A 21,192-nucleotide genomic window follows, 5' to 3' on the forward strand; every position below is an offset into this window, starting at 1 on the left:
TAAGACGATGCAGATATTCAACTTGGTTCCCTAGTTCCAGTGTCAGCGGCTCTGGTTGTTACGCCTCACCCTCTTGCCAATTAAGCAGTGGTGTAATCTGTAGCCTGACATTTTGGTCTAACCGGTTTGGGGGGAGAATGCATGCATCTTTAAGTGCAAGCAAACTGTATTTGAGCGACAATCGTCCTGGACTGAAGACCTTCCCCCCCCCCCCCAGCAGCAGTATCTTGCTTTTGGATTTACTCTATGGATAACCTAGTCGTTTGTAGGCACACTGCAGCCATCCTTACCTTTTTAAGAAAGGAGGTCATTTCCTTTTAGAAATGAGGTAGCCCCTAGTAAACCTCTGATACGTAAGGCATGCAGTCAAGTTTAAAAGCTAATTTTTTCTGTGCACAATAAGCTCTGAAACCAGTCTGAATTTTCAGTGATGTACCTACCGACTTGCATTTTAAGGGCGTTCTGTGCTCTGTATCCTCCGTATTCTACTTGTATGCAGATGCTTTGATTCTCAAGAATTTCTGCCTCTGTGTATCTGTACAGAATATATAGCAAAAGGATGCTGGATCCCAATTGCTGCACTGTGGAGTCTGAGGTCGAGTGGTCTTTGCCGTAACATCATATATTTGGCTTGCAGGACAGTTGCAACTTTCCCCCACTGGAGCATTTGTTTCCTGATCAAATGCAGCCTGCAAATGAATACAAGCTTTCCGCTTGCTTCGAAGTTACGCTTTGTTTTATAGGATGCACTTCTTTCAACCATGTCTTTGAACAAGCATTGACATAGCCAATAGGTCTCACCTTTTGAGACTGTATAAGTGTTTAGCCATGCAACAGTTGATGTTGTTGCACCAAGGATTTTGTGCTGCATAACTAAATACTTCAGGTCCCAAAGGCGAGACCTATTGGCTATGCCAATGCTTGATTTGACTTTTTATTCAGGGTGGGCGCTGGTCTTTTGCCTTTTCGACTGTGTATAGGAAATATGTATCTGCCATAGTGGTGGTTTTTTTTTTTTTGTTAATGCATATATTTTGAACGGTGCTTTTCCCCCACAGAACATGTTTTATGAATTTGAAAAAATACACGATTGTGTAATAACTTTGCAAAACTTAAAGGCTAAATGTATGTGATTTAATGGGTCAAGTAGGATGAACCACCTGTAATCCTCTCATTTTAATTGCCCAGCAATTTATTGTGAAATACATATACATACGCTAAGATACAATGTGCTTCGATCCATACATATTTCTTCTTGTAACTTGTGTGACCCTGTAGCACTGCTTTTCTAAAAGTCTGCAAGAATGAAACCAGTTGGGAAGGCAGACTGAGGGTTTGAGCCACGTCTAACTTAAACCTCCAAGAAATTAAGAGTTTAATTTGATTCACCCTGGGCAGTTGTGCGGGGCACAATTTGTTATGATTTTAATATTGTTGGTTATAGAACACCCTCCTTCTAGACTTTTACATTTAGGGAGCGTGTACATGCAGCGTTACCTAGTTTGTTTTGTGGAAATTGAAGAGGAGGGAGTTGGATATGGTTTCAACTGGGGGGGTCTTTATGTTCAAAAGGGTCGTGTACACCCCAGATGTTCACAGTGCCAACATAAGTTAAATAATATCTACATGCATATAGTCTGAATGCAAGTTAATTCTATATTTACAAGTGTTCCTAAAACTCTGGAATGGATCCATCTCTTAGGCATATGATGGAGACCCATGATTTACATCATCCGAGAAGAGATGTAGTAAGATAACGGAACTTAACTCTTGTTCTGTATCAATATTAACGGGTGAATCTGAAATCAATTCAATACCAGTAATTGTGCACTCCAGGCAGGAAAAAGAACAGACATCTATATATATAAAAACGAATATATGTCTGTGTCCTTTATGCATTACTACACCATTCATCCGATCGCCATGTAACTTTTGGGAAGTTGAGTACACTCCCGCCAAGGTTTCTGGCATAAATTTTTTTAAAATATCGGGCCCCCAGGGCCCTCTATCTTTCGAATACTGAAATTGTCAGAAATTGCGAGCATTGTCCAGTTATGCCCCCCAAACGGAAATCGATTAGTCGATCTACATCTGAAGCACGAAAGAAAAAGGCATTACGAGCTTCAGAAAAAGACTAGCGACGGGAAGCAAGATTAGAAGCTGTACAAATACAAACTGCTCAAGCCCGTTCTTCTCAAACGAACAAGCAACGAGAATCAAGATTGGTAGCCGATCGAGTACGCACAGCTCAAGCCACACTTTGAACCGTTTTCAAGATTAAAATGAATACGTTTCAATAAAAATGACACAATGTAAATTGAATGTTATCATAACGAGTTTCCTTTCTTCTGAGATCGCAGCAACGCGCGACGGGTAAGCCAGTAACCAATATAATACAGAGTAACATAAAATCGTACAGGTCAATAAAGCAGTAAAACGTTCACCCGATCACTATTCAAAACTGAAAACTTGCATGTGCCTCACTAGCAGTGTTGAACCTTCAAGTGGCGGCCTTGGTCTTCTACTCCTGGGGTGCGCTGTTTTTTGGGGGAGCCGTGTAGAAGGTCCAGGAGAAACCTGAAAGCAGATGTCTGCTCTCATTGCAGTGACTGGGTAATGTTTCACCCTCAGGCTGCTACTAGCCGAGCAGGCAACCTGCCTGTCAAGGGGTTGGGCCATGCCTCTGATACGGATCTGAAAAGCACCCTCTGCCTCCTGGGCCCTGCCTCTTTCTCTTAAAGTTAGCTACTGAGTTATTCTGTACGTTTTAAAGTACGTGCATAGCCCGCGATTTTCTTGGGAACTTGCTGTCGGCTGTGATTTCATGTTTGCCAAATACTAAGGTGTCCTAGTATTCTAAACAAATGTTGCTTTCCTCCTGATCCTCCTTTTCCTCTTTATCTCACTCTTTAAAGGCATTTTCACCCCAGCTTTCAAGCATTCTTCACTGGATTCCTAATTCGTACTTAGTTTTTCTTTGCCATCATTTCTATTTTTCACTATCTGTAGGCGAAAAATAACTCTTAATCCATAAAAAACAAATACCGTCCCAAATTAAGCCCCTACTGTGCACTTGCAGTGAATTTAGACAGGCAAACAGGGGCCCACGACACTCTGGGCCACCTGATGGGCTCAGCCAGTCTTGGTGCTCGGTGGAGGATTGGAATGACAAACTCCAATCTCTCTCAGTTTTAACAAACTATCTAACCTCGGACCTCACAGAATTTCAGTAATTTTGAAACTGTGCCTACAAAGACGCGCACGCGTGTATAGGATATATACAACACAAAAATCCATATGATGGATTGTGAACCTAGCCAAGGAGAAATTTTAGGTTTACCCAATTTTGGGTGCCCCTTGTCAGAAAAATTCGTTTCTTGAGTCCCCTCAAAAAAGGTAGAAAACACACCTATTGTGTGTGTGCCTTTCACTTAAACATGCAGTTAACGCTGTACCCGCAATATTTCTTAGTAATATTATGCCCCATGGTCCGCCTGGGTAGACTGTCTCGGCTGCCCTCCGTCTAATCAACCTGAAAGTCCCGGGCTCGACTTTTTTTTTTTTTCTACCTTAATTTAGGTCTATTCACAGGAGTGGTACACATGTGGCTGGCCCTCATGTTGTCCTGTAGAAGAGGTGTAGGGGACACCTTGAAACATGTCGACAGGATATGAGGAATTATGACCATGTTTTTCCTCTATCTACCTGTTTTATTATATCAACTAGGAGCAGGAATAAAACTTTAGCTTACTAGTTAGGTATTTTTAATTGGCACAAAACACCACTCCACGACACATAGATTAACAAAACTAGTGCTCCTACGTATCCTTCACAAGTCTCAGCACTCACCAAGCAGTAGATGCTTGGGATGGCCCCAATGATTAAGCATGTCACCTAGGGGCAACCTTGGGTGAGTGAGGGGACTCGAATTTTTCTTTTCTGATAAGGCGCACCCAAAATTGGGTAAACCTAAAATTTCTCCCTGGCTAGGTTCTCACGATCCATCATATATGGATTTTTGTGTTGTACTTTGTTTAGGAGGTTGAACCTAGCCGTATCCTCCTTCTCCCTCCTTTTTGATAAATATAGGATATATACTTCACTGGTACACGCAGCAATTCCTAAAACGTATTCTCGTCTCTCCTCCTAATGAAATACACCACGCTCCCTTTATTCTAATCTAGTGAGAGTGGGGGTTTAGAGGCTGTACGCATTGCCCAGTGACCCGCACCAATGGGTAGCAAAACATGGTCACTTACTGGTGAAACGTAGTCCGCAAAGGAGAGAGAGAGAGAGAGAGAGAAACAGAGAGAAACACCCTGTTTGATGCCAGAGTCCAGGCGCTACAGATAGCGGAAGCGTTAGCTCAGCAGCACCTTACTCTGAGAATGGCTGCCCCAGGGAGGGACTGGGGCAAAATATCACAAGCTAAAACTCTGGAAACGACAGTGCCCTCCCTGCGCCCAAACAATCAAATGGTGGTTCATTTTAATGAGGCACAGCCTGGGTGAAAGTGAGCGCCGCTGCTTCTTGCTTCAGTAGTCGGGTTGTGAGTCCACTGGGCCGCCAAGGATGAGTGCTGCTCCAGGGCAGTGGGCACGCCTGCCTGCTTCTAGGCGAGCACAGGCAGTCTCTCAGCCCGAAGCACTCGCAGTATGAATGATATTCTTCTGAGCAAACTGATTGTTTACTACTGTAGTGTAACTTTCCTCCATACAAAAGAAGTCATAAATACATTTCCCTCTGCAAAACGCTTGTTCTGTTTATATGATGTCGAGAAGCAATGTTGTAATGACTCAGGTAGACTAACAGGATGAGAACTATTGTGAGCAGGGCTTTAACCCTTTGCATGCTTGTGACTGAACCATTCCGTCACGAGCCACGGTGGCGCTGGGCTGGTGATGGAATGGTTCCGTCACGGCCTGACCGCCGCGGCATCAATTTCGCTCTTGCACGGTGCGTTCTAATGAGCGGGCGGGCCGTGACGGAACCATTCTGTCACAAGCACAGCGCCACTGTGGCTCGTGACAGAGTGGTTCCGTCACGAACATGGCGGCGCCGCGGCCAAGGGGTTAAGAGGGCAGCGTCCTTCAGTGACTCAAAATCGGCAATTAACAAGCACAGCGTGGAAGACTAGTGTGGCCACCCTAATTAAAAACATATGGCCCCTGCGTGCCACTGCTGGCTCTCGAGAGCAAAACTCTCTGGGAGTTAACATTTCCCAAGAAGCTGGGACCTCCACACGCCTTTAGCCAATTGCGTGCTAAAGCCAGACGCAAAGGCCAATGGCGTGTGAGCACCACAAGCACAAGTTTCTACTGAAGCGATTCCAAGAGGTCTGTTTCTAGGCTCGACCTAAAAAGCACAGCCTTCTTTAGAGCTCTAATTATGCTGTCCTTACCTCATCCGCTCATTCGCTTGGATTTTCGTTGTGGCACTTCTAAACGTTTGAAACTTTATCTTGACTATGTAGGCACGAAAAAAGACCTGAATTGCTACCATAGATTTGAACTTGCCTGCTTTTCTTCACGCACATATTCCTTTAAGCAGTGTGCAATACCACAACTGCAGAATATATTCTGTTAACAAACTGTGCTTGTTTCGTAGCAAGGTGCCCTCTGTATTGGCCTTATATCACACTAACCGCATTTCTAAATTTTCTGTACCTATACTGCTGCCACCGCTTCCTTACATGGGCTTGTATGTCAGTGTTCACACGTAAGTGTTGGCTCTTGCTTCATTCGCCAGAGTGACTGCAAATGAAAGTCAGAGCAACCTGCCTACTTCAGTCACCAGCCTGAAAGCAGTATGCAGATATATAACTGGTGCGTTTATCAAATACTTCTGTCATAACTTCCCTTACAGGTGCGCTTTGCAGTAGCATTGGAGCGTAAGTATGTGCCCCTTTTTAGGTAGTCTGCCAAAGCATGCGCTCGTGCTTGGAAGAATCTGCCTAATGGGCTTTTGAACCAATCTATAGCTTACCATTCGTTGGCATAATTATCGCTCCTTGCTGCATTCTCTGTAACTTTAAAAATGAACTTATTACCGCCCTCCTGTTCTCCTCCTTTCGCCCTTTGTATCTGTCTTTGCATGATGCTGCTATTAGGTTTTTATTCGAAGTGTCTGCTAGACAACTCATGTGCTGTCTCCAAGAGACTGTTGTATAGTTTGTGGGCTTCAGCCAGCCCATGCGCTTCCCATTTGCAGGCACCAGAGTTCGTCTCATTCTTTTTCTCAATTTGTTTATGGCATGCATTCGTCTTACCTTTTTCTGTACTTTAGCCCCACCCGGGAGCACGGACCCGGACCAATTACTACCATCCATTGCTCCCATTTTAGTAACTGTTTTAGGAACTACTATTTAAGCCTTGTCTAGGCAGCGATTGTGCTGTCCTTGAAACGTGCTGTATTCAGAATATGAGCTTTAAGCTCAGCTCATTTTCCGCACATGTATTTAATTGCTTTCTTTTTTGTGGTTTTTTTCGGAAATCCATTTTTTGTTTAGTAGTCCCTCTTTAGTGGAGTGGTGTGGCTCACTGGTTAGAGCCGGCAGACCCGGAAGCAGAGAACGGCCCGGGACCAGGGTTCAATTCCCGACGCGGCAGGGTCGTGGACCAGGGTCAGCGGACTCGATAATTCTTGCCTCGGTGCCTACTCTAACCAGGAATCACACTCAGCCACTCTGGGCATCAGCTTGCCTCACCTTGACAACGGCCCCCCACATTTGCCGGGGATACCTGGTTTCACCTTGGAGATACCCAGTAGGGACCATCTCACAGGGATAGCCAGGACGGGTTCCCCAGCGGTCTACAGCGCCACGACTCCTCAGAGCAGCAGTGCGCTTTACAAGACACATACCCACATTTAGTTTCTCCTTTTCTCCTGTTTTAGCCTCACGAGGGCGTCCTCTGTAACACGTGTTCTTTTTTGTTTTGTTTTTTTTGTTTTTGTTTGGGCTCTATTTTGTTAGAGTTTTTCATAACTGCTGTTGCAGGCATAAAAGGCCTCTCCACTTCTGCAACCCACTCTGGTGTCTAACTGCACTGTGAGGCTAGATTTTAGCTAACATTTCCTACAAGCGCCTCAGTTTATTCTTTTTTTTCCACTTCACCGACCACCCAGTCTAAGTGCACCATGACACACTCCTGCTTTTCCAACTGCAATACTCCCCCCCTCTATTGACACTTTATTAGACCTTGGGTCTTACTGCACCGTTAGATACTCTGCCAACTTTTAAAGATTTTGATTTCATTTTGCGATGGAGTTTTACAGCAACTAGGTGAAATATATTCAAGCTTTGCAGCTGCTGTGTTCACCTAATGCTCCATCAAGGTACCAGCAGTGGTATTGCAGCATGCTTTACTTCATCCAGAAAGCACACCTAGCGGCAAAAGATTTCCCTTGCAGACTTCAGAAGGGACATCGGTCGGTGGATTGGTGCCATTGCAGCCTCTTTAAAGGGGCGTCTTCATACACTGAGCATGCTTTGTGCTAATTTTCTTATTGAATGTCCACTGTGCTAGGCTTTGCTGCCCCTTCACTAGATCATCTTCTTTTTATAAAATTGTTCCGTTTTATTATATAGTACATTTTAATATGGCAAACTGAGTTAAAAGGCATACTATAATTGTTGTTTCATTATAGCGACCCACCCCTGGTAGCCTTTCCTTTAGGAATGGGGCTAAAGTCTCAGCCCCTTCTACCCATCCACAGCACCACCGTCTCACTTTCAGGGCCAGACGTTTAGAGACACAACTTAAACATTGCAACAACACAACTTCGGTTCAGTAGGACTGTGGCTGTGTTAATAATGCTAAACAAACTACTTGTATAATATAATTCGACCTAGCCACTGGGTGATTTCTAACCCCAAGGTTATTTCTCTGCTTAGCCTCCTTACAGAAGCACCGCAACAGAAATGAAGCATAACTATTGCTACTGATGTTTTTGAAGAGTGGCAATGCCCCCCCCCCCCCCCCCCACACTATAAATGCGTGTTTTTCTCCACTTCCTCCCTCTCCCCCGCAACTCCCCCTCCACCCAGAGGTGAAATTATAGATTTGTGGCTGCATTGGTTCGCTTACCCCTCCATCTAGGGACAAGCCGTGGTATTGCTGCATTCCTTAAATCATCCAGAAGGGACACCTGGTGGCGATGGGTCTCCCTTGCAGCTTTCAGAAGGGATGTTTATAAGTGCTATTTCAGCCTCTTTAAAGGTACGTATTCATATGCTGAGCACTCGTCGTCTGCTCCAGTATGTTAAGCAATACTCAATCTGCAGCGCACCTTTTGATCTGTGGGTGTGCAAAGGTTGTGGATAATGTTCTGCATGGTTAAACACTTAAGTCCCAAAGGCAAACCCATAGATCAAAATATATTATTTACACTAGACCTATTGCCCAGTGACCCATTTGTATTCCGTGTGTTCTCGCTGCCACGTGTTCTTACCCTTTCAAGTGCCCACAGTTCGTAGATCTCCCCATTACTTGTGTTCTCTATCTTTAGTTTCAACATTCGTACTTTCTGTGTCTCAAAGTATCTGTTCCCATAACCCTACCACATAATTCTACTACAAACCCAGTTCCACAACTAACGATTCCAATTCAAACTATATAATTACACTCCACACCGCATACTTGTACTACACCAGAAACCAAAATGCATACATACTCATTTACAAGGACCCCAGCTCTAAATCTCTCACTTTCTTTTTTTTGGATCTGTTGCACAAAAAAAATATTTTTGAAATTTATTTTTTAGCACTCCATACGAATGTTCCTGTTTTCACTCGCTCAAAGCTGTTTCTGTGAGCAGGCCTGTAAATCTTGTTCTTCACTTGACGCAAATGCTGCTTCTATTTGCTGGGCACGATATAGTGCAGAGCTCGGGTAGCACTAAACTTATTCCCTACTTCCACAGGGTTCATATGGTTTTTCAGCTGCTAATAAAGACTGGTTATTGTGCTAGGTTTGCCCGCAGCTGCCGGACTTACATTAAGTTAACGTTCCTTGTTCTAAAGCCCACAAGACTCCTAGGACTCAGCAACTCCTGTAGGGTGGGATTCCTTCCCCCGTTCCCTCCTTCCCCTTGCAGCTGCAGACGCTGACATGGGACTATCAAACGGGAAGTGAGCTGAGCCGCCATCTTGGAATTTTGTCATGATCTGACAGATGGGAGCTGGCAATTAATATCGTTTTAGACAGACTTCTTACCATTGCTGGACATGTTGCATAGGTCTCAAGCATTAAAAAAATATATATAACCATTTGAACATTTCTTAGGTGTGAATTTGTTAGAATTCATTTTGCTTATTGAATATTTCATTAAATGACATTCTTTTCAGTTTTATATTCAGTCTGTGTGGAACTTCACAATTGCAACTTCGTGCCACTGTTTCAATTTTTTTTCTTTTGCCACTTTTTATATGGACGTCGGAAATTGCAAACACTGCCCTTGTATAAACGGACCAATATAAAGGATATGGGGACTGTTTTTAGAGTTTTACAGCCTGCTTAACTTTCATCACACTCTTTTCTTCACTATTTCTGCTGCTACTCAGTAGTTAATCTGAGTTGCAGGATACTGTGACTTTTTAGGTTGTGGCTAGACAGCACATTTTTCAGGGACTTTTAGCTGTGCTGCTGTACGCCCTGGCTAAAAATATTGACTGTGCCAATCACTCTCTGCCGAAACCTAATGGCTTTGTCAATGATTATTTTTAATTGCTTTTTTTCAATGATCCACTTCAGTGCTTTCTTACTTTTTTAGAATCTCTTTTTATGGTACAGTTCCGATCTCTCCATTTTGCCCCAACATCACCTGTTCTCTCACTTTACTCGTCTTGCTTTTTCTCCTCAGTTCCACTCTTTTACCTCTCTTGTACTTTTCCTCCAGCACTGACTGTTTTGTAGTGCTTTTTAAATCCTCCCTTTATCCGCATCTCTTCCCCTGTTAGCAACCCACCACCCGATTGCCTCAGGGGCAAGACCTATTGCTCTGCCAGTGCTTGTTATAAGCTGTAATCTCACAATGATTCCTAGCCGGGGCCTTGTTTATAACTTGACCTGACCACTCAGTGCTCCTGTTGCACCTCCTTTAGCCTCTATCAAATATTGTTGGCTATATGAAATAATTTCATAGAAACCATGTTAAAGCAAAACTAGCATTGATAAAGCCAAAAGGCTGCCAGCCCAAAACCAGCCAATGCTAGTTTTTCATCTTTAGAATATTTAAATTTGCACATAACTGTGGTGGGAGGACAGATTGTTTGGCAGGCTTTTTTGGAGCTCTGCTCTGTGCATGAGCAGAACACCGTACAGAATTAAGTGGCCCAGTACTAAATGCCGGCACCCCCTTTCCTAATCCGCCGTTCACATACACCTATTTCTTCAGGCTAAATCATTCATAGCCTTTGTTCTTCCTCTGTTGCCACTGTTTACCACATCCACTTTTCCCCTAATTTGATTTGTATGGCGAGAAAAGCAGTCCCCTAAGACATTCCACCTGCAGAAAGTTTTGTCTTCAGCCCTTATCCTGCCCATCTGTTAGCCTGAATTACAGGATGTTCGTGATTTTTCGTTTAGTCCAAAACATGACCCTGTTGGAGACACTTCATGTGCAGTGATGAAGCACAGCGTATGTACAAAAGTCGTTCTTTTAGACAGATTAACTTTCTTAAATGCCCCCAGCCCATTGTGCATGATAAAGCCATATTAGCTGGTTTTAATTGGGCAGACCAATTTATCTCCCTGCTGAAAATCTCAATCAAAATGTGGCTAGTCTTCAGGCGACTTGCTTTTTTGGGGGGATTCGATTACAGCGCACAAGCACTGTCATCAAAAGCTTATCTTTAGCAAAAATAAACTCTTAAAGGGCTTGAAGTGCACCCATCACCTACCTTTAACTACCATACGATGGCTCCTACCTCACTTTTTGTTTCTTTACTTGCATTGGTCAGTGTCTTTTCATATCCGGCTTCCTCCTGTGCTTTGAGTATTCAATGCTGTGGAGAATGAACCACATAATTTCCTGTGACTGGTGTCCTCCCTCTGGCCGCAGGCTCCTGTACGTACTCTAGTTATTTGTGGACATACACTTTTATTGAATTAAAATAACATTCTTAAAAGCTTGTCTCCTTGTAAGTAATGTGACTGCTATTATCAGTGGGGCAAGTTTTGGCGAAGGTAATTTGTAATGAAAGGATTTGATTTAAAGGTCTGTGGAATGCTTGTGTTGAGTAAGCACACGATTAACGGTATATCTAAATGACAGCTCTGCTCTCATAACCCTGGCAGATCTTTTGTGGTGAGTACCAGATTTTACTACTTTGCCTGGTCATGGGATATTGAGCAACTTCCATTTCAAGAAGAAATGTGATTTTAAGCTTCTAAATTCTTTTCAGGCAACCAATAGTCTGCTCAGGCGGATTGAAGGTCTTTTCTGTTTGAGTGGATAGGAAGATTGCAGTATTCTTGATTTTGGTGTACAAATGTTGCATTCGTATTTCGGTGGGGACAAAACGACTATCACCTAATCTTCTGTCATCTGTTGCTCATCATGCCAAAGTGTATATTCATAAAAGCATGGTGCAATGATGCCTTTTTAGGCAGATAAAAAAAATTCCCTTGTCGTGCACCCACTAATTGCCAAGGCAAGTAGTATGGTATTTTTATCCAGGCTTACTAATGCACCAAACTAATGCATTTTGGCATGTAGCAGTGCATGTTGACCTTTGCGCACACCTACAAGAACCAGGGATTTGTGGAGTAGTCTTTCTTAAGCACTGTAGAAACTAACTATGTAAGCATACCTGTTACAGATCAGCTTTACTGCAGCTGTTCAGGCTTTTTCCTTTCATATAGGGTATCCTGAATTCTCCAGGTCAGCGGGCTAGGTTTCTTGTTTTGTTTTTAAGAAAACAATTCCAATGACTGTATATTTCAGAGTCACCGATTTGCTTGTTTCAATCCTAGAGTTGGAAACCTTGGGCCCTCACACAACTATCTGGTATCTGTACACGGAGAAATACATACCAGGGGCAGCAACCCCTAATTTTTTATGGTTCTGTTGTATGTAACGAGGCATTACTAGTTCACTTAGTAACTTTAGATTGACTCTTTGGCTTTCATTCACCCAGACAGTTTAATTTAACTTAAGTTCTGTTGGGCCACCATTATTTCAACAGGAGTGTGAAGGAAGTACTGAGAGGTAACCTGGCTCCTGTAAAGTGTTGTTTTTTTTTGCATAGACCTACTTCTAACGGTTTCTCCTGATACCATACATTTGCAGCGCACAGCCCTTTTGACAGTCATTGTGCATCAGTACCTCGCTTATATGAAGGTAATAAAAAATTAACATAGTAGTTTACTATATTTGATGTTAAAATTACCAATTACAGTTGGTATTCGGGTACCATAGTTAAAGAAATTAACAGACCTCAATTGTAATTGAGTAAAAATAGTTGCACTTTATAGTATTACTGATAGCCCATGTGTTGTGGGTATGGTCTTCATGGTTTTGGAAATATAAACTTGAATAATTGTATTCAATTAATACAATAAAATGCTAACATTTTAGGCGCAAGCTTAGCATTTGGATGATTGTAACATTCTGTGTAACATTCTGTCTAAAGAGATGTGACTTTATTGAACGACTTAACATTGTTAGATGCCAAAAGCTTTAAGTACTTTCTAGCCATTGGGATGGCTACAATGACCGCTTCCCCAATAGCTCATGTGATGCAGCCTTTTCCAGCTCAGTAGTAGTCCAGTTTAGGGGCCAATTTAGAAGAGAACGGATTATAAAATTGGGACATGAACAGATCTGATTTCTAGTCCATAGTCTGCTTTAGCAATTTTATGGCCTGTTTGACTTCCTTCAACAGAGTAGGTTGTTCCATAGTTTCACCTCTGCCTTTGATTTTTATTTGTTTAAGGAGCTTGCTGTCCTTAAATAAATGTCCCACTACAGTGTTTCAGGGATGTGGAATTTAGTCAACCCCCCTCCCTCCTCCCGACAGAAGCCAGCTGATGGAGAGAGAGTTTAATAAACACCAAAGGTCGTGGTTAACACCATACCCAAGTAGAATCCTAGTTATTAAAGACTCATAAGTGCACCTGTGGCACATGTCCTTGCAAATATGCATGTGTAGATTTGCTCATGCGAAAATCGGAGTGTTTGCAAGTTCACTTTCACTCCAGCCACTTTTTCCAAACCCTGGAAGGAGTTTTAAATCTGTCAAGTGTCAGGAGTACATTTCAAACTTTTCACAGTATGGGAAAAGCTTAAAGAGTTGGTGAATACCCTTAAAACATGAACATTAGTAGGTTTGCAAAGACTCAAAAGGCATTCCAACCATGGAACTATTGCTTACCACTACCTTCAGCCACTGTATGTAGATCTGCAGAAATCTGGCAACATAAGGGAATTGCTTGTATTCAAACCCTACTATGAGTCCTGGCATAATCAGATGCTAGATTGGCGTTCTTATATAATGAGATTGCTGCCATAATTTGCTGCCGCATTACATGACACAAAAGGGACACTTCTTGGTGAATTTTATGCATGTGAATTCGTAAGACTCCAATGTTGGAGAACTGTAAATACATTTTTTTTGTATTGCATTGACTTATGTGGGGCATTTTGATGGTGTAAGACTGCACCTTTTTTTCTTTTTAGAGCGAACAGCAGCTATATTTTGAGAGCAAGCAACACGTTTTGAGGTTGTTTTTTTGGGTTGAAAGGCTTTGAAGATCTCACTTTAAGTGTAGTGCTTGACTCCTTAACCACTGCCTTTGTCAACCTGTACCCACAGCAATTAAGGTTTTGTTTTGGTAACAGACCCTTCAATTGTGTAATTGTTCTTCTTGTGGAATCTTAATTGAATAGTCTTTAAGTAGCTGAGCTCTAAACCACTATAGAAACAGGTTTGTTCTCTCGTTAGCAAATTGCTAAGCAGGGTAATTTGACTCAATACCCGGTTGCCACGGACATACACATATCTAGTGCATATCTAGATGCACAGACTGTAATGTGCTAACTACTATTGAGTGTGCGATAGCATGGGTGCATGACTTAATACTACTGTCCAATAATCAGACGGGAAAGGATCACTTGTCCTGCACAACCTTAGGTTTCTTGCAGGAGCGGGGGGTGCGTCCCAAATAAAAGACCCTCATGCACGTGATGGGTAGGGTGGAGTTGGAGCGGTGTATCTTGATTCTCCGCTTTTTTATTCACGTGTGCATAATCATAAGGTCGATCAAGTTATGCAACCTCCCCCAGGAGGTGTAGACCCAAGGTTGAAGCAGTAGTGAGCCAGTGACGAGGGAGTATTAAAAAGCCTGGATAGCCAGAATAGGAATTTTAATGAATCTGGGTTCGGGTCTGGTAAACTCTGGTATAGTGCATCATGGAGTACTTGTTAGGGGTAGTCGATGCACTCAGGGTATCGTTAAAAACTTTGCGTGAAGGAAAAAAGGGGGGGATTAGGTCGACATGTTTCTGCCTTCTACGCCTTAGTAGGACTTACAGGCATTCATCAGGACCGTTATGTGAGATAACGTGGAGGTAAAGGGATATGGTCAGAGTGCTCAAAAAATGAAGTGATAAGAAAAAAGGTATATTGACCTGTCTCGTTTCAGAAGAGGTCGCAATGTACCTCGCGCATGAAAATACCGCGCTCCAGTCGGGTTAAGAGGCTTGTGGGGGACTATTTCGTCCTGCCCTGGCGTCTTCTGCGAGCGCGCTGCCTTCTTTCACCCGGAAAACCCGGTTGAAAGAAGGCAGCGCGCTTGCAGAAGACGCCAGGGCAGGACGAAATAGTCCCCCACAAGCCTCTTAACCCGACTGGAGCACGGTATTTTCATGCGCGAGGTACATTGCGACCTCTTCTGAAACAAGAGACAGGTCAATATACCTTTTTTCTTATCACTTCATTTTTTGAGCACTCTGACCATATCCCTTTACCTCCACGTTATCTCACATAACGGTCCTGATGAATGCCTGTAAGTCCTACTAAGGCGTAGAAGGCAGAAACATGTCGACCTAATCCCCCCTTTTTTCCTTCACGCAAAGTTTTTAACGATACCCTGAGTGCATCGACTACCCCTAACAAGTACTCCATGATGCACTATACCAGAGTTTACCAGACCAGAACCCAGATTCATTAAAATTCCTATTCTGGCTATCCGGGCTTTTTAATACTCCCTCGTCACTGGCTCACTACTGCTTCAACCTTGGGTCTACACCTCCTGGTGGAGGTTGCATAACTTGATCGACCTTATGATTATGCACACACGTGAATAAAAAAGTGGAGAATCAAGATACACCGCTCCAACTCCACCCTACCCATCACGTGCATGAGGGTCTTTTATTTGGGACGCACCCCCCGCTCCTGCAAGAAACCTAAGGTTGTGCAGGACAAGTGATCCTTTCCCGTCTGATTATTGAATATACTCTGGAAACTGATTGGATCAGCTTTCTACCTCCCTCTTTTTGATAAAGTTAATACTACTGTCGACTGCTGTCTCATCGGTTCTCCCAATTAAAGTAGTTGTCTTTTCCAGTTTCCACATCGGTTTGCACTTTTCTGAATAATTCTTTAGGAATTATGAATATTTGCACATTCTCAATGGTAATCCAGATTTCTTGGTGGGGTGATTAGATTATGGCAGGTGCAAACAATTGTTTCAGGCTAACCACACCAGTTTCAAGGACATGCCAGAGATATTTCACTTTAGGGTGACTTAATTTGTGGCATTAGCCCCTACACTACCCTGTACATGGGTTGTACATTTTCCTACCTTGTATTTGTGAATCATGACTGTTTTAGAACGCACTCACACCTTACATTTTATGGATTCTCCAACCTGTTACCTCGTGCACGTCGTCTGACTACTATAGTTCCTGATGGTGGTAGAAATTTCGAAGCTCCATAATGTGCATGACGTTAAAATGTAATTCCATTACTTTAATTTATATATCCTACTTTATCTTTTTTTATACTTGAAATATTATCCAATAGCTGCCTTCCCTCCACTTCGAAGCAGTCTTACAATTGTGCCTGTTTCCTTGCTGCACTGTAGTCAAGGTATTTATCAGTACAAATTGAATTTAAGGTTTCAACCATTGGAGCTACTTTTCATTGGTCATTCCTTGTCTATCGAGGAATGAGCTGAAATGCCATTGCATGCTTTTTCTCCTGCCATTGCCCGACTACAAAAAAGTTAAGATTATGGTTTAGCAGTTGCCACAAAGGGTAAACGTCCATTCCTTTTCGAGAATTTTTTTTGTACTATTGCCTGTGTTTTATATAATTTTCTTTCCTTTAACATCAAATGTTGGCGGTAGGATTAGCTATCCAACTGAAGACTCAATGTGGTGGACTGTGCGCTGGTATAGCCTCAACCTGTGCTTGCTTGGGCCGTTGGTGGAAGGCTTGCACATATGGAGTATATTTTGCTCTCACCTTAAGCCGGACTGTCTCAAAATAGGGCGGTGAACAGGGTACTGTTGCCTTGGCAACTGGATACCCTGTCCACCCAACTCGAACTCTGAGCCTCTGTTGCATAATCTGACCCTCTGAAGGTACCAGCACTTGTTGCTGCACAATCTTGCCTTGTTAAGTCAGTTGAGCCCCCTACAGAATACAGCGATTGGATACAATTTGACCTAGAAAGCCTTCCTGCCCGTATTCGTGACAGTTGGCGTTCCAGTACAGATTAGCAGAACACTGTCACCTTTGTATCACTTGACTGCATCTGCTGAGGGTCCTGGTCCGATTTTTAATGGCTGACTCGGTCATTCAAATCAACCATGTCATGGTTAACAAGACCACTTGTGCAACCTTTCCCATACAGTCTTGTATCTTGGAATTTGTGTTTTGGACCTCCAGTAAATGAGCGCTAGAATACCTTGATACTTGGCGTGGAAAATTAGCAAATGAACAAACTAGAGATACTGGTTCTGGACAGGACCCTTCTCTAAATGCCCTTAAGCAGTGAAACGTTCTGTTTTGGCTCCCCATGGTTCCCACCCCACCGCTACCCACGCGAGTGTCTGAGTCGACAAGGCAACTGAATACTTCTCTACTAAGTGTACATCCAAATGTACTGTACCACTTGGAAATGGAATACGATGGAGAAATGGCATGATGGAGATTCAATTGTGAGCCTCTACTTATTTCGTCCAAGTTTTTGACCTGTAGTCCTTAGAGATACGGCTCTCTTACAGTCTGACTTTTACTGGGAGTTTGATGGGGAAAACAGGATAACATCCTGTGGTGAAGCCACTCAAAGTGTTAAAATGCTGAATTTTGTCTTGTTCGGCAATATGCCTTGGACCCAAGTTGTGGCTGTACTAATCCTAGCCTAATACATTTGGTGTGGCATTGATTTCAAACGAGGTAGCTTGTTTCTAATAAGATTGAGTGGATGTCATTTCAAACCCCTCTGAACCTTTGTCTTTTTTTCCTTCCCTAGTTAGAGGGTCAAAGCCTGGTAAGAATGTTCAACTTCAAGAAAACGAAATTCGAGGGCTTTGCCTGAAGTCTCGGGAAATTTTCCTTAGCCAACCAATCCTCCTAGAGCTCGAAGCACCGCTTAAAATATGTGGTAAGTACTCCTAAAAATTGTTTCATTTCCTCATGCTAGTTTGGTTTTGGTGGTTTTCCCTACCGGTCACCCTGTGCCACACATGCCTACTTAGAGAGGGGGAGATTGTAGAGGTTAGGGGACTACTATAAATGTATTTGTTGCCCATTCCATGTGCTTTTGTTAATCTCTTATAGGGAAGATCCCTTTGGTGCCAAGTACTCAAACCCCACCACTCCAGCAATGGCCACATGTCCTTTTTAATGCATGGAAGATTGCACTCCAGGTTTGCTTAACATGTAAAGAATTATTCACAGTAAGCTCCCGTGTGTAAATTAAAGGTGACCATGTTGCCTGGTGTGGACAAGTTTTCGGAGAGATCTGCAGATTGAATTTGAGGATTTTCTCCATTGGTAATGTTAGCAATTATGCTACTGAGTTTTTCACTGCTTTCGGTCACATGTAACATTATACATAGTTAAACATTTTTTCAGAGCTATTTTTTTTTGAGTGGCACACGGACTAGTTTTGATGCCTTTTAATGGACTCCAGCATCTGCTGCAGGAATCTAGGTCTGACCCTGTGGTCACAGGTTCAAATCCTGGTTGGTGAACGCGCCTTTTCGTCCATAAGACAAAATAAGTACAAATGTTACTTTCTATCCAAAATTAAAATAGACACGCTTCTATTCGGCAGCAGCGAGTAAATGCTTTTTGATTTAAATCTTTTTCTTAATTACAAAGGCTGGAGGGGAATTTTTTTTCAGAACTAAAAAGACTGGTTTGTTACAGTTCATTTGAAAAACAAAACCAATCGAAACCTTTAGTTTGCATCACAATGATGAACTAGTACAGGCAAATCTACACCCACAGAGTTTAGGAAGGGGGAGTGGGGGGGGGGAGGATTGTCTAAACTTCTATAATATACAGCTTTTTTTTGTACCGACTCTGAAGACTTTATGTACTTGTTATATGCAGTTTGTTGTAGGCTCCATTACCGTTGTGTAATGCATAGCCCAGAAAGCATTTCTCGTCCCTGAGAAAGTAAATACTATTTGCTTCCCTGTCCCTTAATCCCCCTCACCTGCCTCCTTGGCTCCTACCCTACATCCAACTAGATCATCCTATTGAGGTGTTCAAAATAAATTGAGATTGGTAGTTTCTAGATTTTTATTTTTATGCTTTGCTTAAATTGTAAAGTAGTCACAAAACATCTGTGCTCTACAGAACAAATTGTACTTTTTACAGCCAAAGCTTATGAATCCAGTATGTAAACTGTAGCCCCTCAGATGAAGCCACTTAATCAGACTTGCACTAGAACTGCAACACTCCTTTCAGGGCCCCCATATTTTATACATTAGATAATGCTGATACAGCGGACCATAGGCTCTGAACCTAGGTAGGTTTTACCACGATGTTAACTGGTCAAGGTAGCCTGGCAAATTATCTTGAGCAAATAAGTCGGTACTTTCGTCCTAAGTGCCAAGTCCTCTTTTGAGGGTGAGGTATTTTCCTTGTGGAGTCTAAATCAGAAAAACCTGCTCTGAAAAGACTTAATTTTAACCTTCTTGAAGACAATAAATTTTGTTGGTTTCTTAGTGCGGAGTTGGGCAAGTTCTGTAGTTTGGCATCTATCTCCACTGTTCTATGTGGTAAAGTTGTTGATGTGAATGTCCATTGGGTCATGCAAAGTGAGAATAAAAGTTAAAAATGAAGGCACCTTCCCTCTGTTGTAGTAGATTATATCCTAAAATGTTAATCCAGTAGAGTCCACCAAGATAAGTATTCTAAAGTCCACCCCTACTGTAGCACCGTTTTCCCCTTGCCCATCGTGTACTCCTGTATTAGTTTCATCCTCATATGGAGAGCTAATCCCAGGGGATGTACGAGAATATGGTGGAGTAACTCCACGTGGGACTATTGGTCCCTAAAACTAAGAACCTAAAATATCCATCTTACTCTAATTCTGAGGCAAGAATAGTGTTGGAGTGCATTTCCAGAGACTTGGCAATAGACATTTTTCATTCATAATCTTTATTTGGTTGACCACAGCAGCCATAAAAATACCTGCATATGGTTAACACCGCAAATACAGAATACAGTCCAGTGAGCAATGAATCGGGATAAAAACACAATATACAATGTCAGTCAACTCTTGAACTCTTGGAAATCCTGGCAGCCTGCAAAAAACTGACCACTGCAAATAAAACCTGATTAGGTAACATCTGCAAGTACACAAGGGCTGGACGTAACTAAATAAAATCGAGTTTTTAACAAAGGAACTAAACTGCTTCCTGCTACTACTAAATAGTCACAGAACATGACAAAGTGAATGCCTATTGTCACAGCCGCAGGACAACCCACAACCTGATTGAACCCAGCAACTGGGTGAAGCCAGGAGATGGGATAATTTGCTGAATCACAACCTTGCCAATATTCTCTCACCTGTTGGTGACCTACACTAGATAATACACCATACCCTGGACTGTCTTTAGATTCATGTGTTCTCTCACCAAGCGTTTCATTAGTTCAGCCTCTTCATGGGTTAACAGGTCCCGTTCAAGAAACAAACCTCGCAGTGCCCATTTAGAAGATGAGCTCTTGCAACTTCATAGCTATCGTAACTAAATGAACCCAGCCAGTGAGCAGACACGAGTGTGGTTGTTGCTAGTATCAAGGGTGACACCCCTCCCCCCGCCCACCCCAAAAAACGTTCTCAGAAGTCCCCTTTCTAAGATCTTCGTGTTGGTGCATTTTACCTTGGAATATATTAAGAACCATTGTGGTTGACATGACTCTGGTGGTTGCAGGTGATGAAAGATTCTCCACAAGGTTGGCGTGGTTATCTGGGAGACAAGCCAGTGGTTGTAACATTAGTAAGACTGGCCTTGTGAACACTTCACGCATTCATGGAGGACCATGCGCTTTCTTAACTTGCAGTAGGTGTAAGTATTTTTTTCACTTCTGCCAGAAGGCAGAGGAGCTTGAACTTGGCTGTAGGAAGAGACATTGGTTTTGGCAGCTCGTCTGCGTAGGCAGGATACATCAGACTGAAGTCTAATCTCGTTCCCAAAAGACTCATGGGGATCAAGATGGGAAGTGATGTCTCAGATCTTTTGAGGTGTGATTTCCAAAGATCAATTATCTGTAGTAATGAATAGAATGTCCCTTGTTTAGAGCGTGCACAGCTGGATTCCCTGGGAGAGTCTAGGTTTCATCTGTGGAAGTTGTCTGCATTCTTTCTGCCTATTGCATTACTAAACATGGTGTAGAATGCCTGCCTCCAAGCTCTATTTGATATTAATGGTCCATCATGCTGCTAGGTGTCCTTGGTGGCCGAGCCCCCTACTATAAATCTGCCCTCTTTGGAAGCTTCTCGATGCCTTAATGTTCCCAGAGCAGGATGACCTGTGACACTAAGACTACATGCCTGGAACTCGAGTGGTTTTCTTTATCCACTTGCAGTTTACCAGCAGTGGTGCTGTTATCCGCTAGGTATTCTACTGGCGCTTTGTAATCTAACAGAGGAGCAGGTTTTTTCTGTTTTGTCTCTAGATCTGCAATCTGTCCAATTTTTTTCTGGCTTTAGTCTTCCATAT

General features: G+C 42.7%; 1 protein-coding gene across 1 annotated transcript in view; it reads left to right on the forward strand.

The window, feature by feature from the left end:
* Positions 1-21,192, forward strand: part of PPP1CC (protein phosphatase 1 catalytic subunit gamma) — a 309,686-nt gene that overhangs the window by 36,217 nt on the left and 252,277 nt on the right. The window contains exon 2 of the mRNA XM_078667475.1: positions 17,484-17,615. Within this exon, the coding sequence (XP_078523601.1) occupies positions 17,484-17,615 (132 nt within the window). The remainder of the gene's footprint in view (positions 1-17,483; positions 17,616-21,192) is intronic.

Source organism: Lissotriton helveticus, chromosome 11 (assembly GCF_964261635.1).
Source record: "Lissotriton helveticus chromosome 11, aLisHel1.1, whole genome shotgun sequence".
Classification (NCBI taxonomy): Eukaryota; Metazoa; Chordata; class Amphibia; order Caudata; family Salamandridae; genus Lissotriton; species Lissotriton helveticus.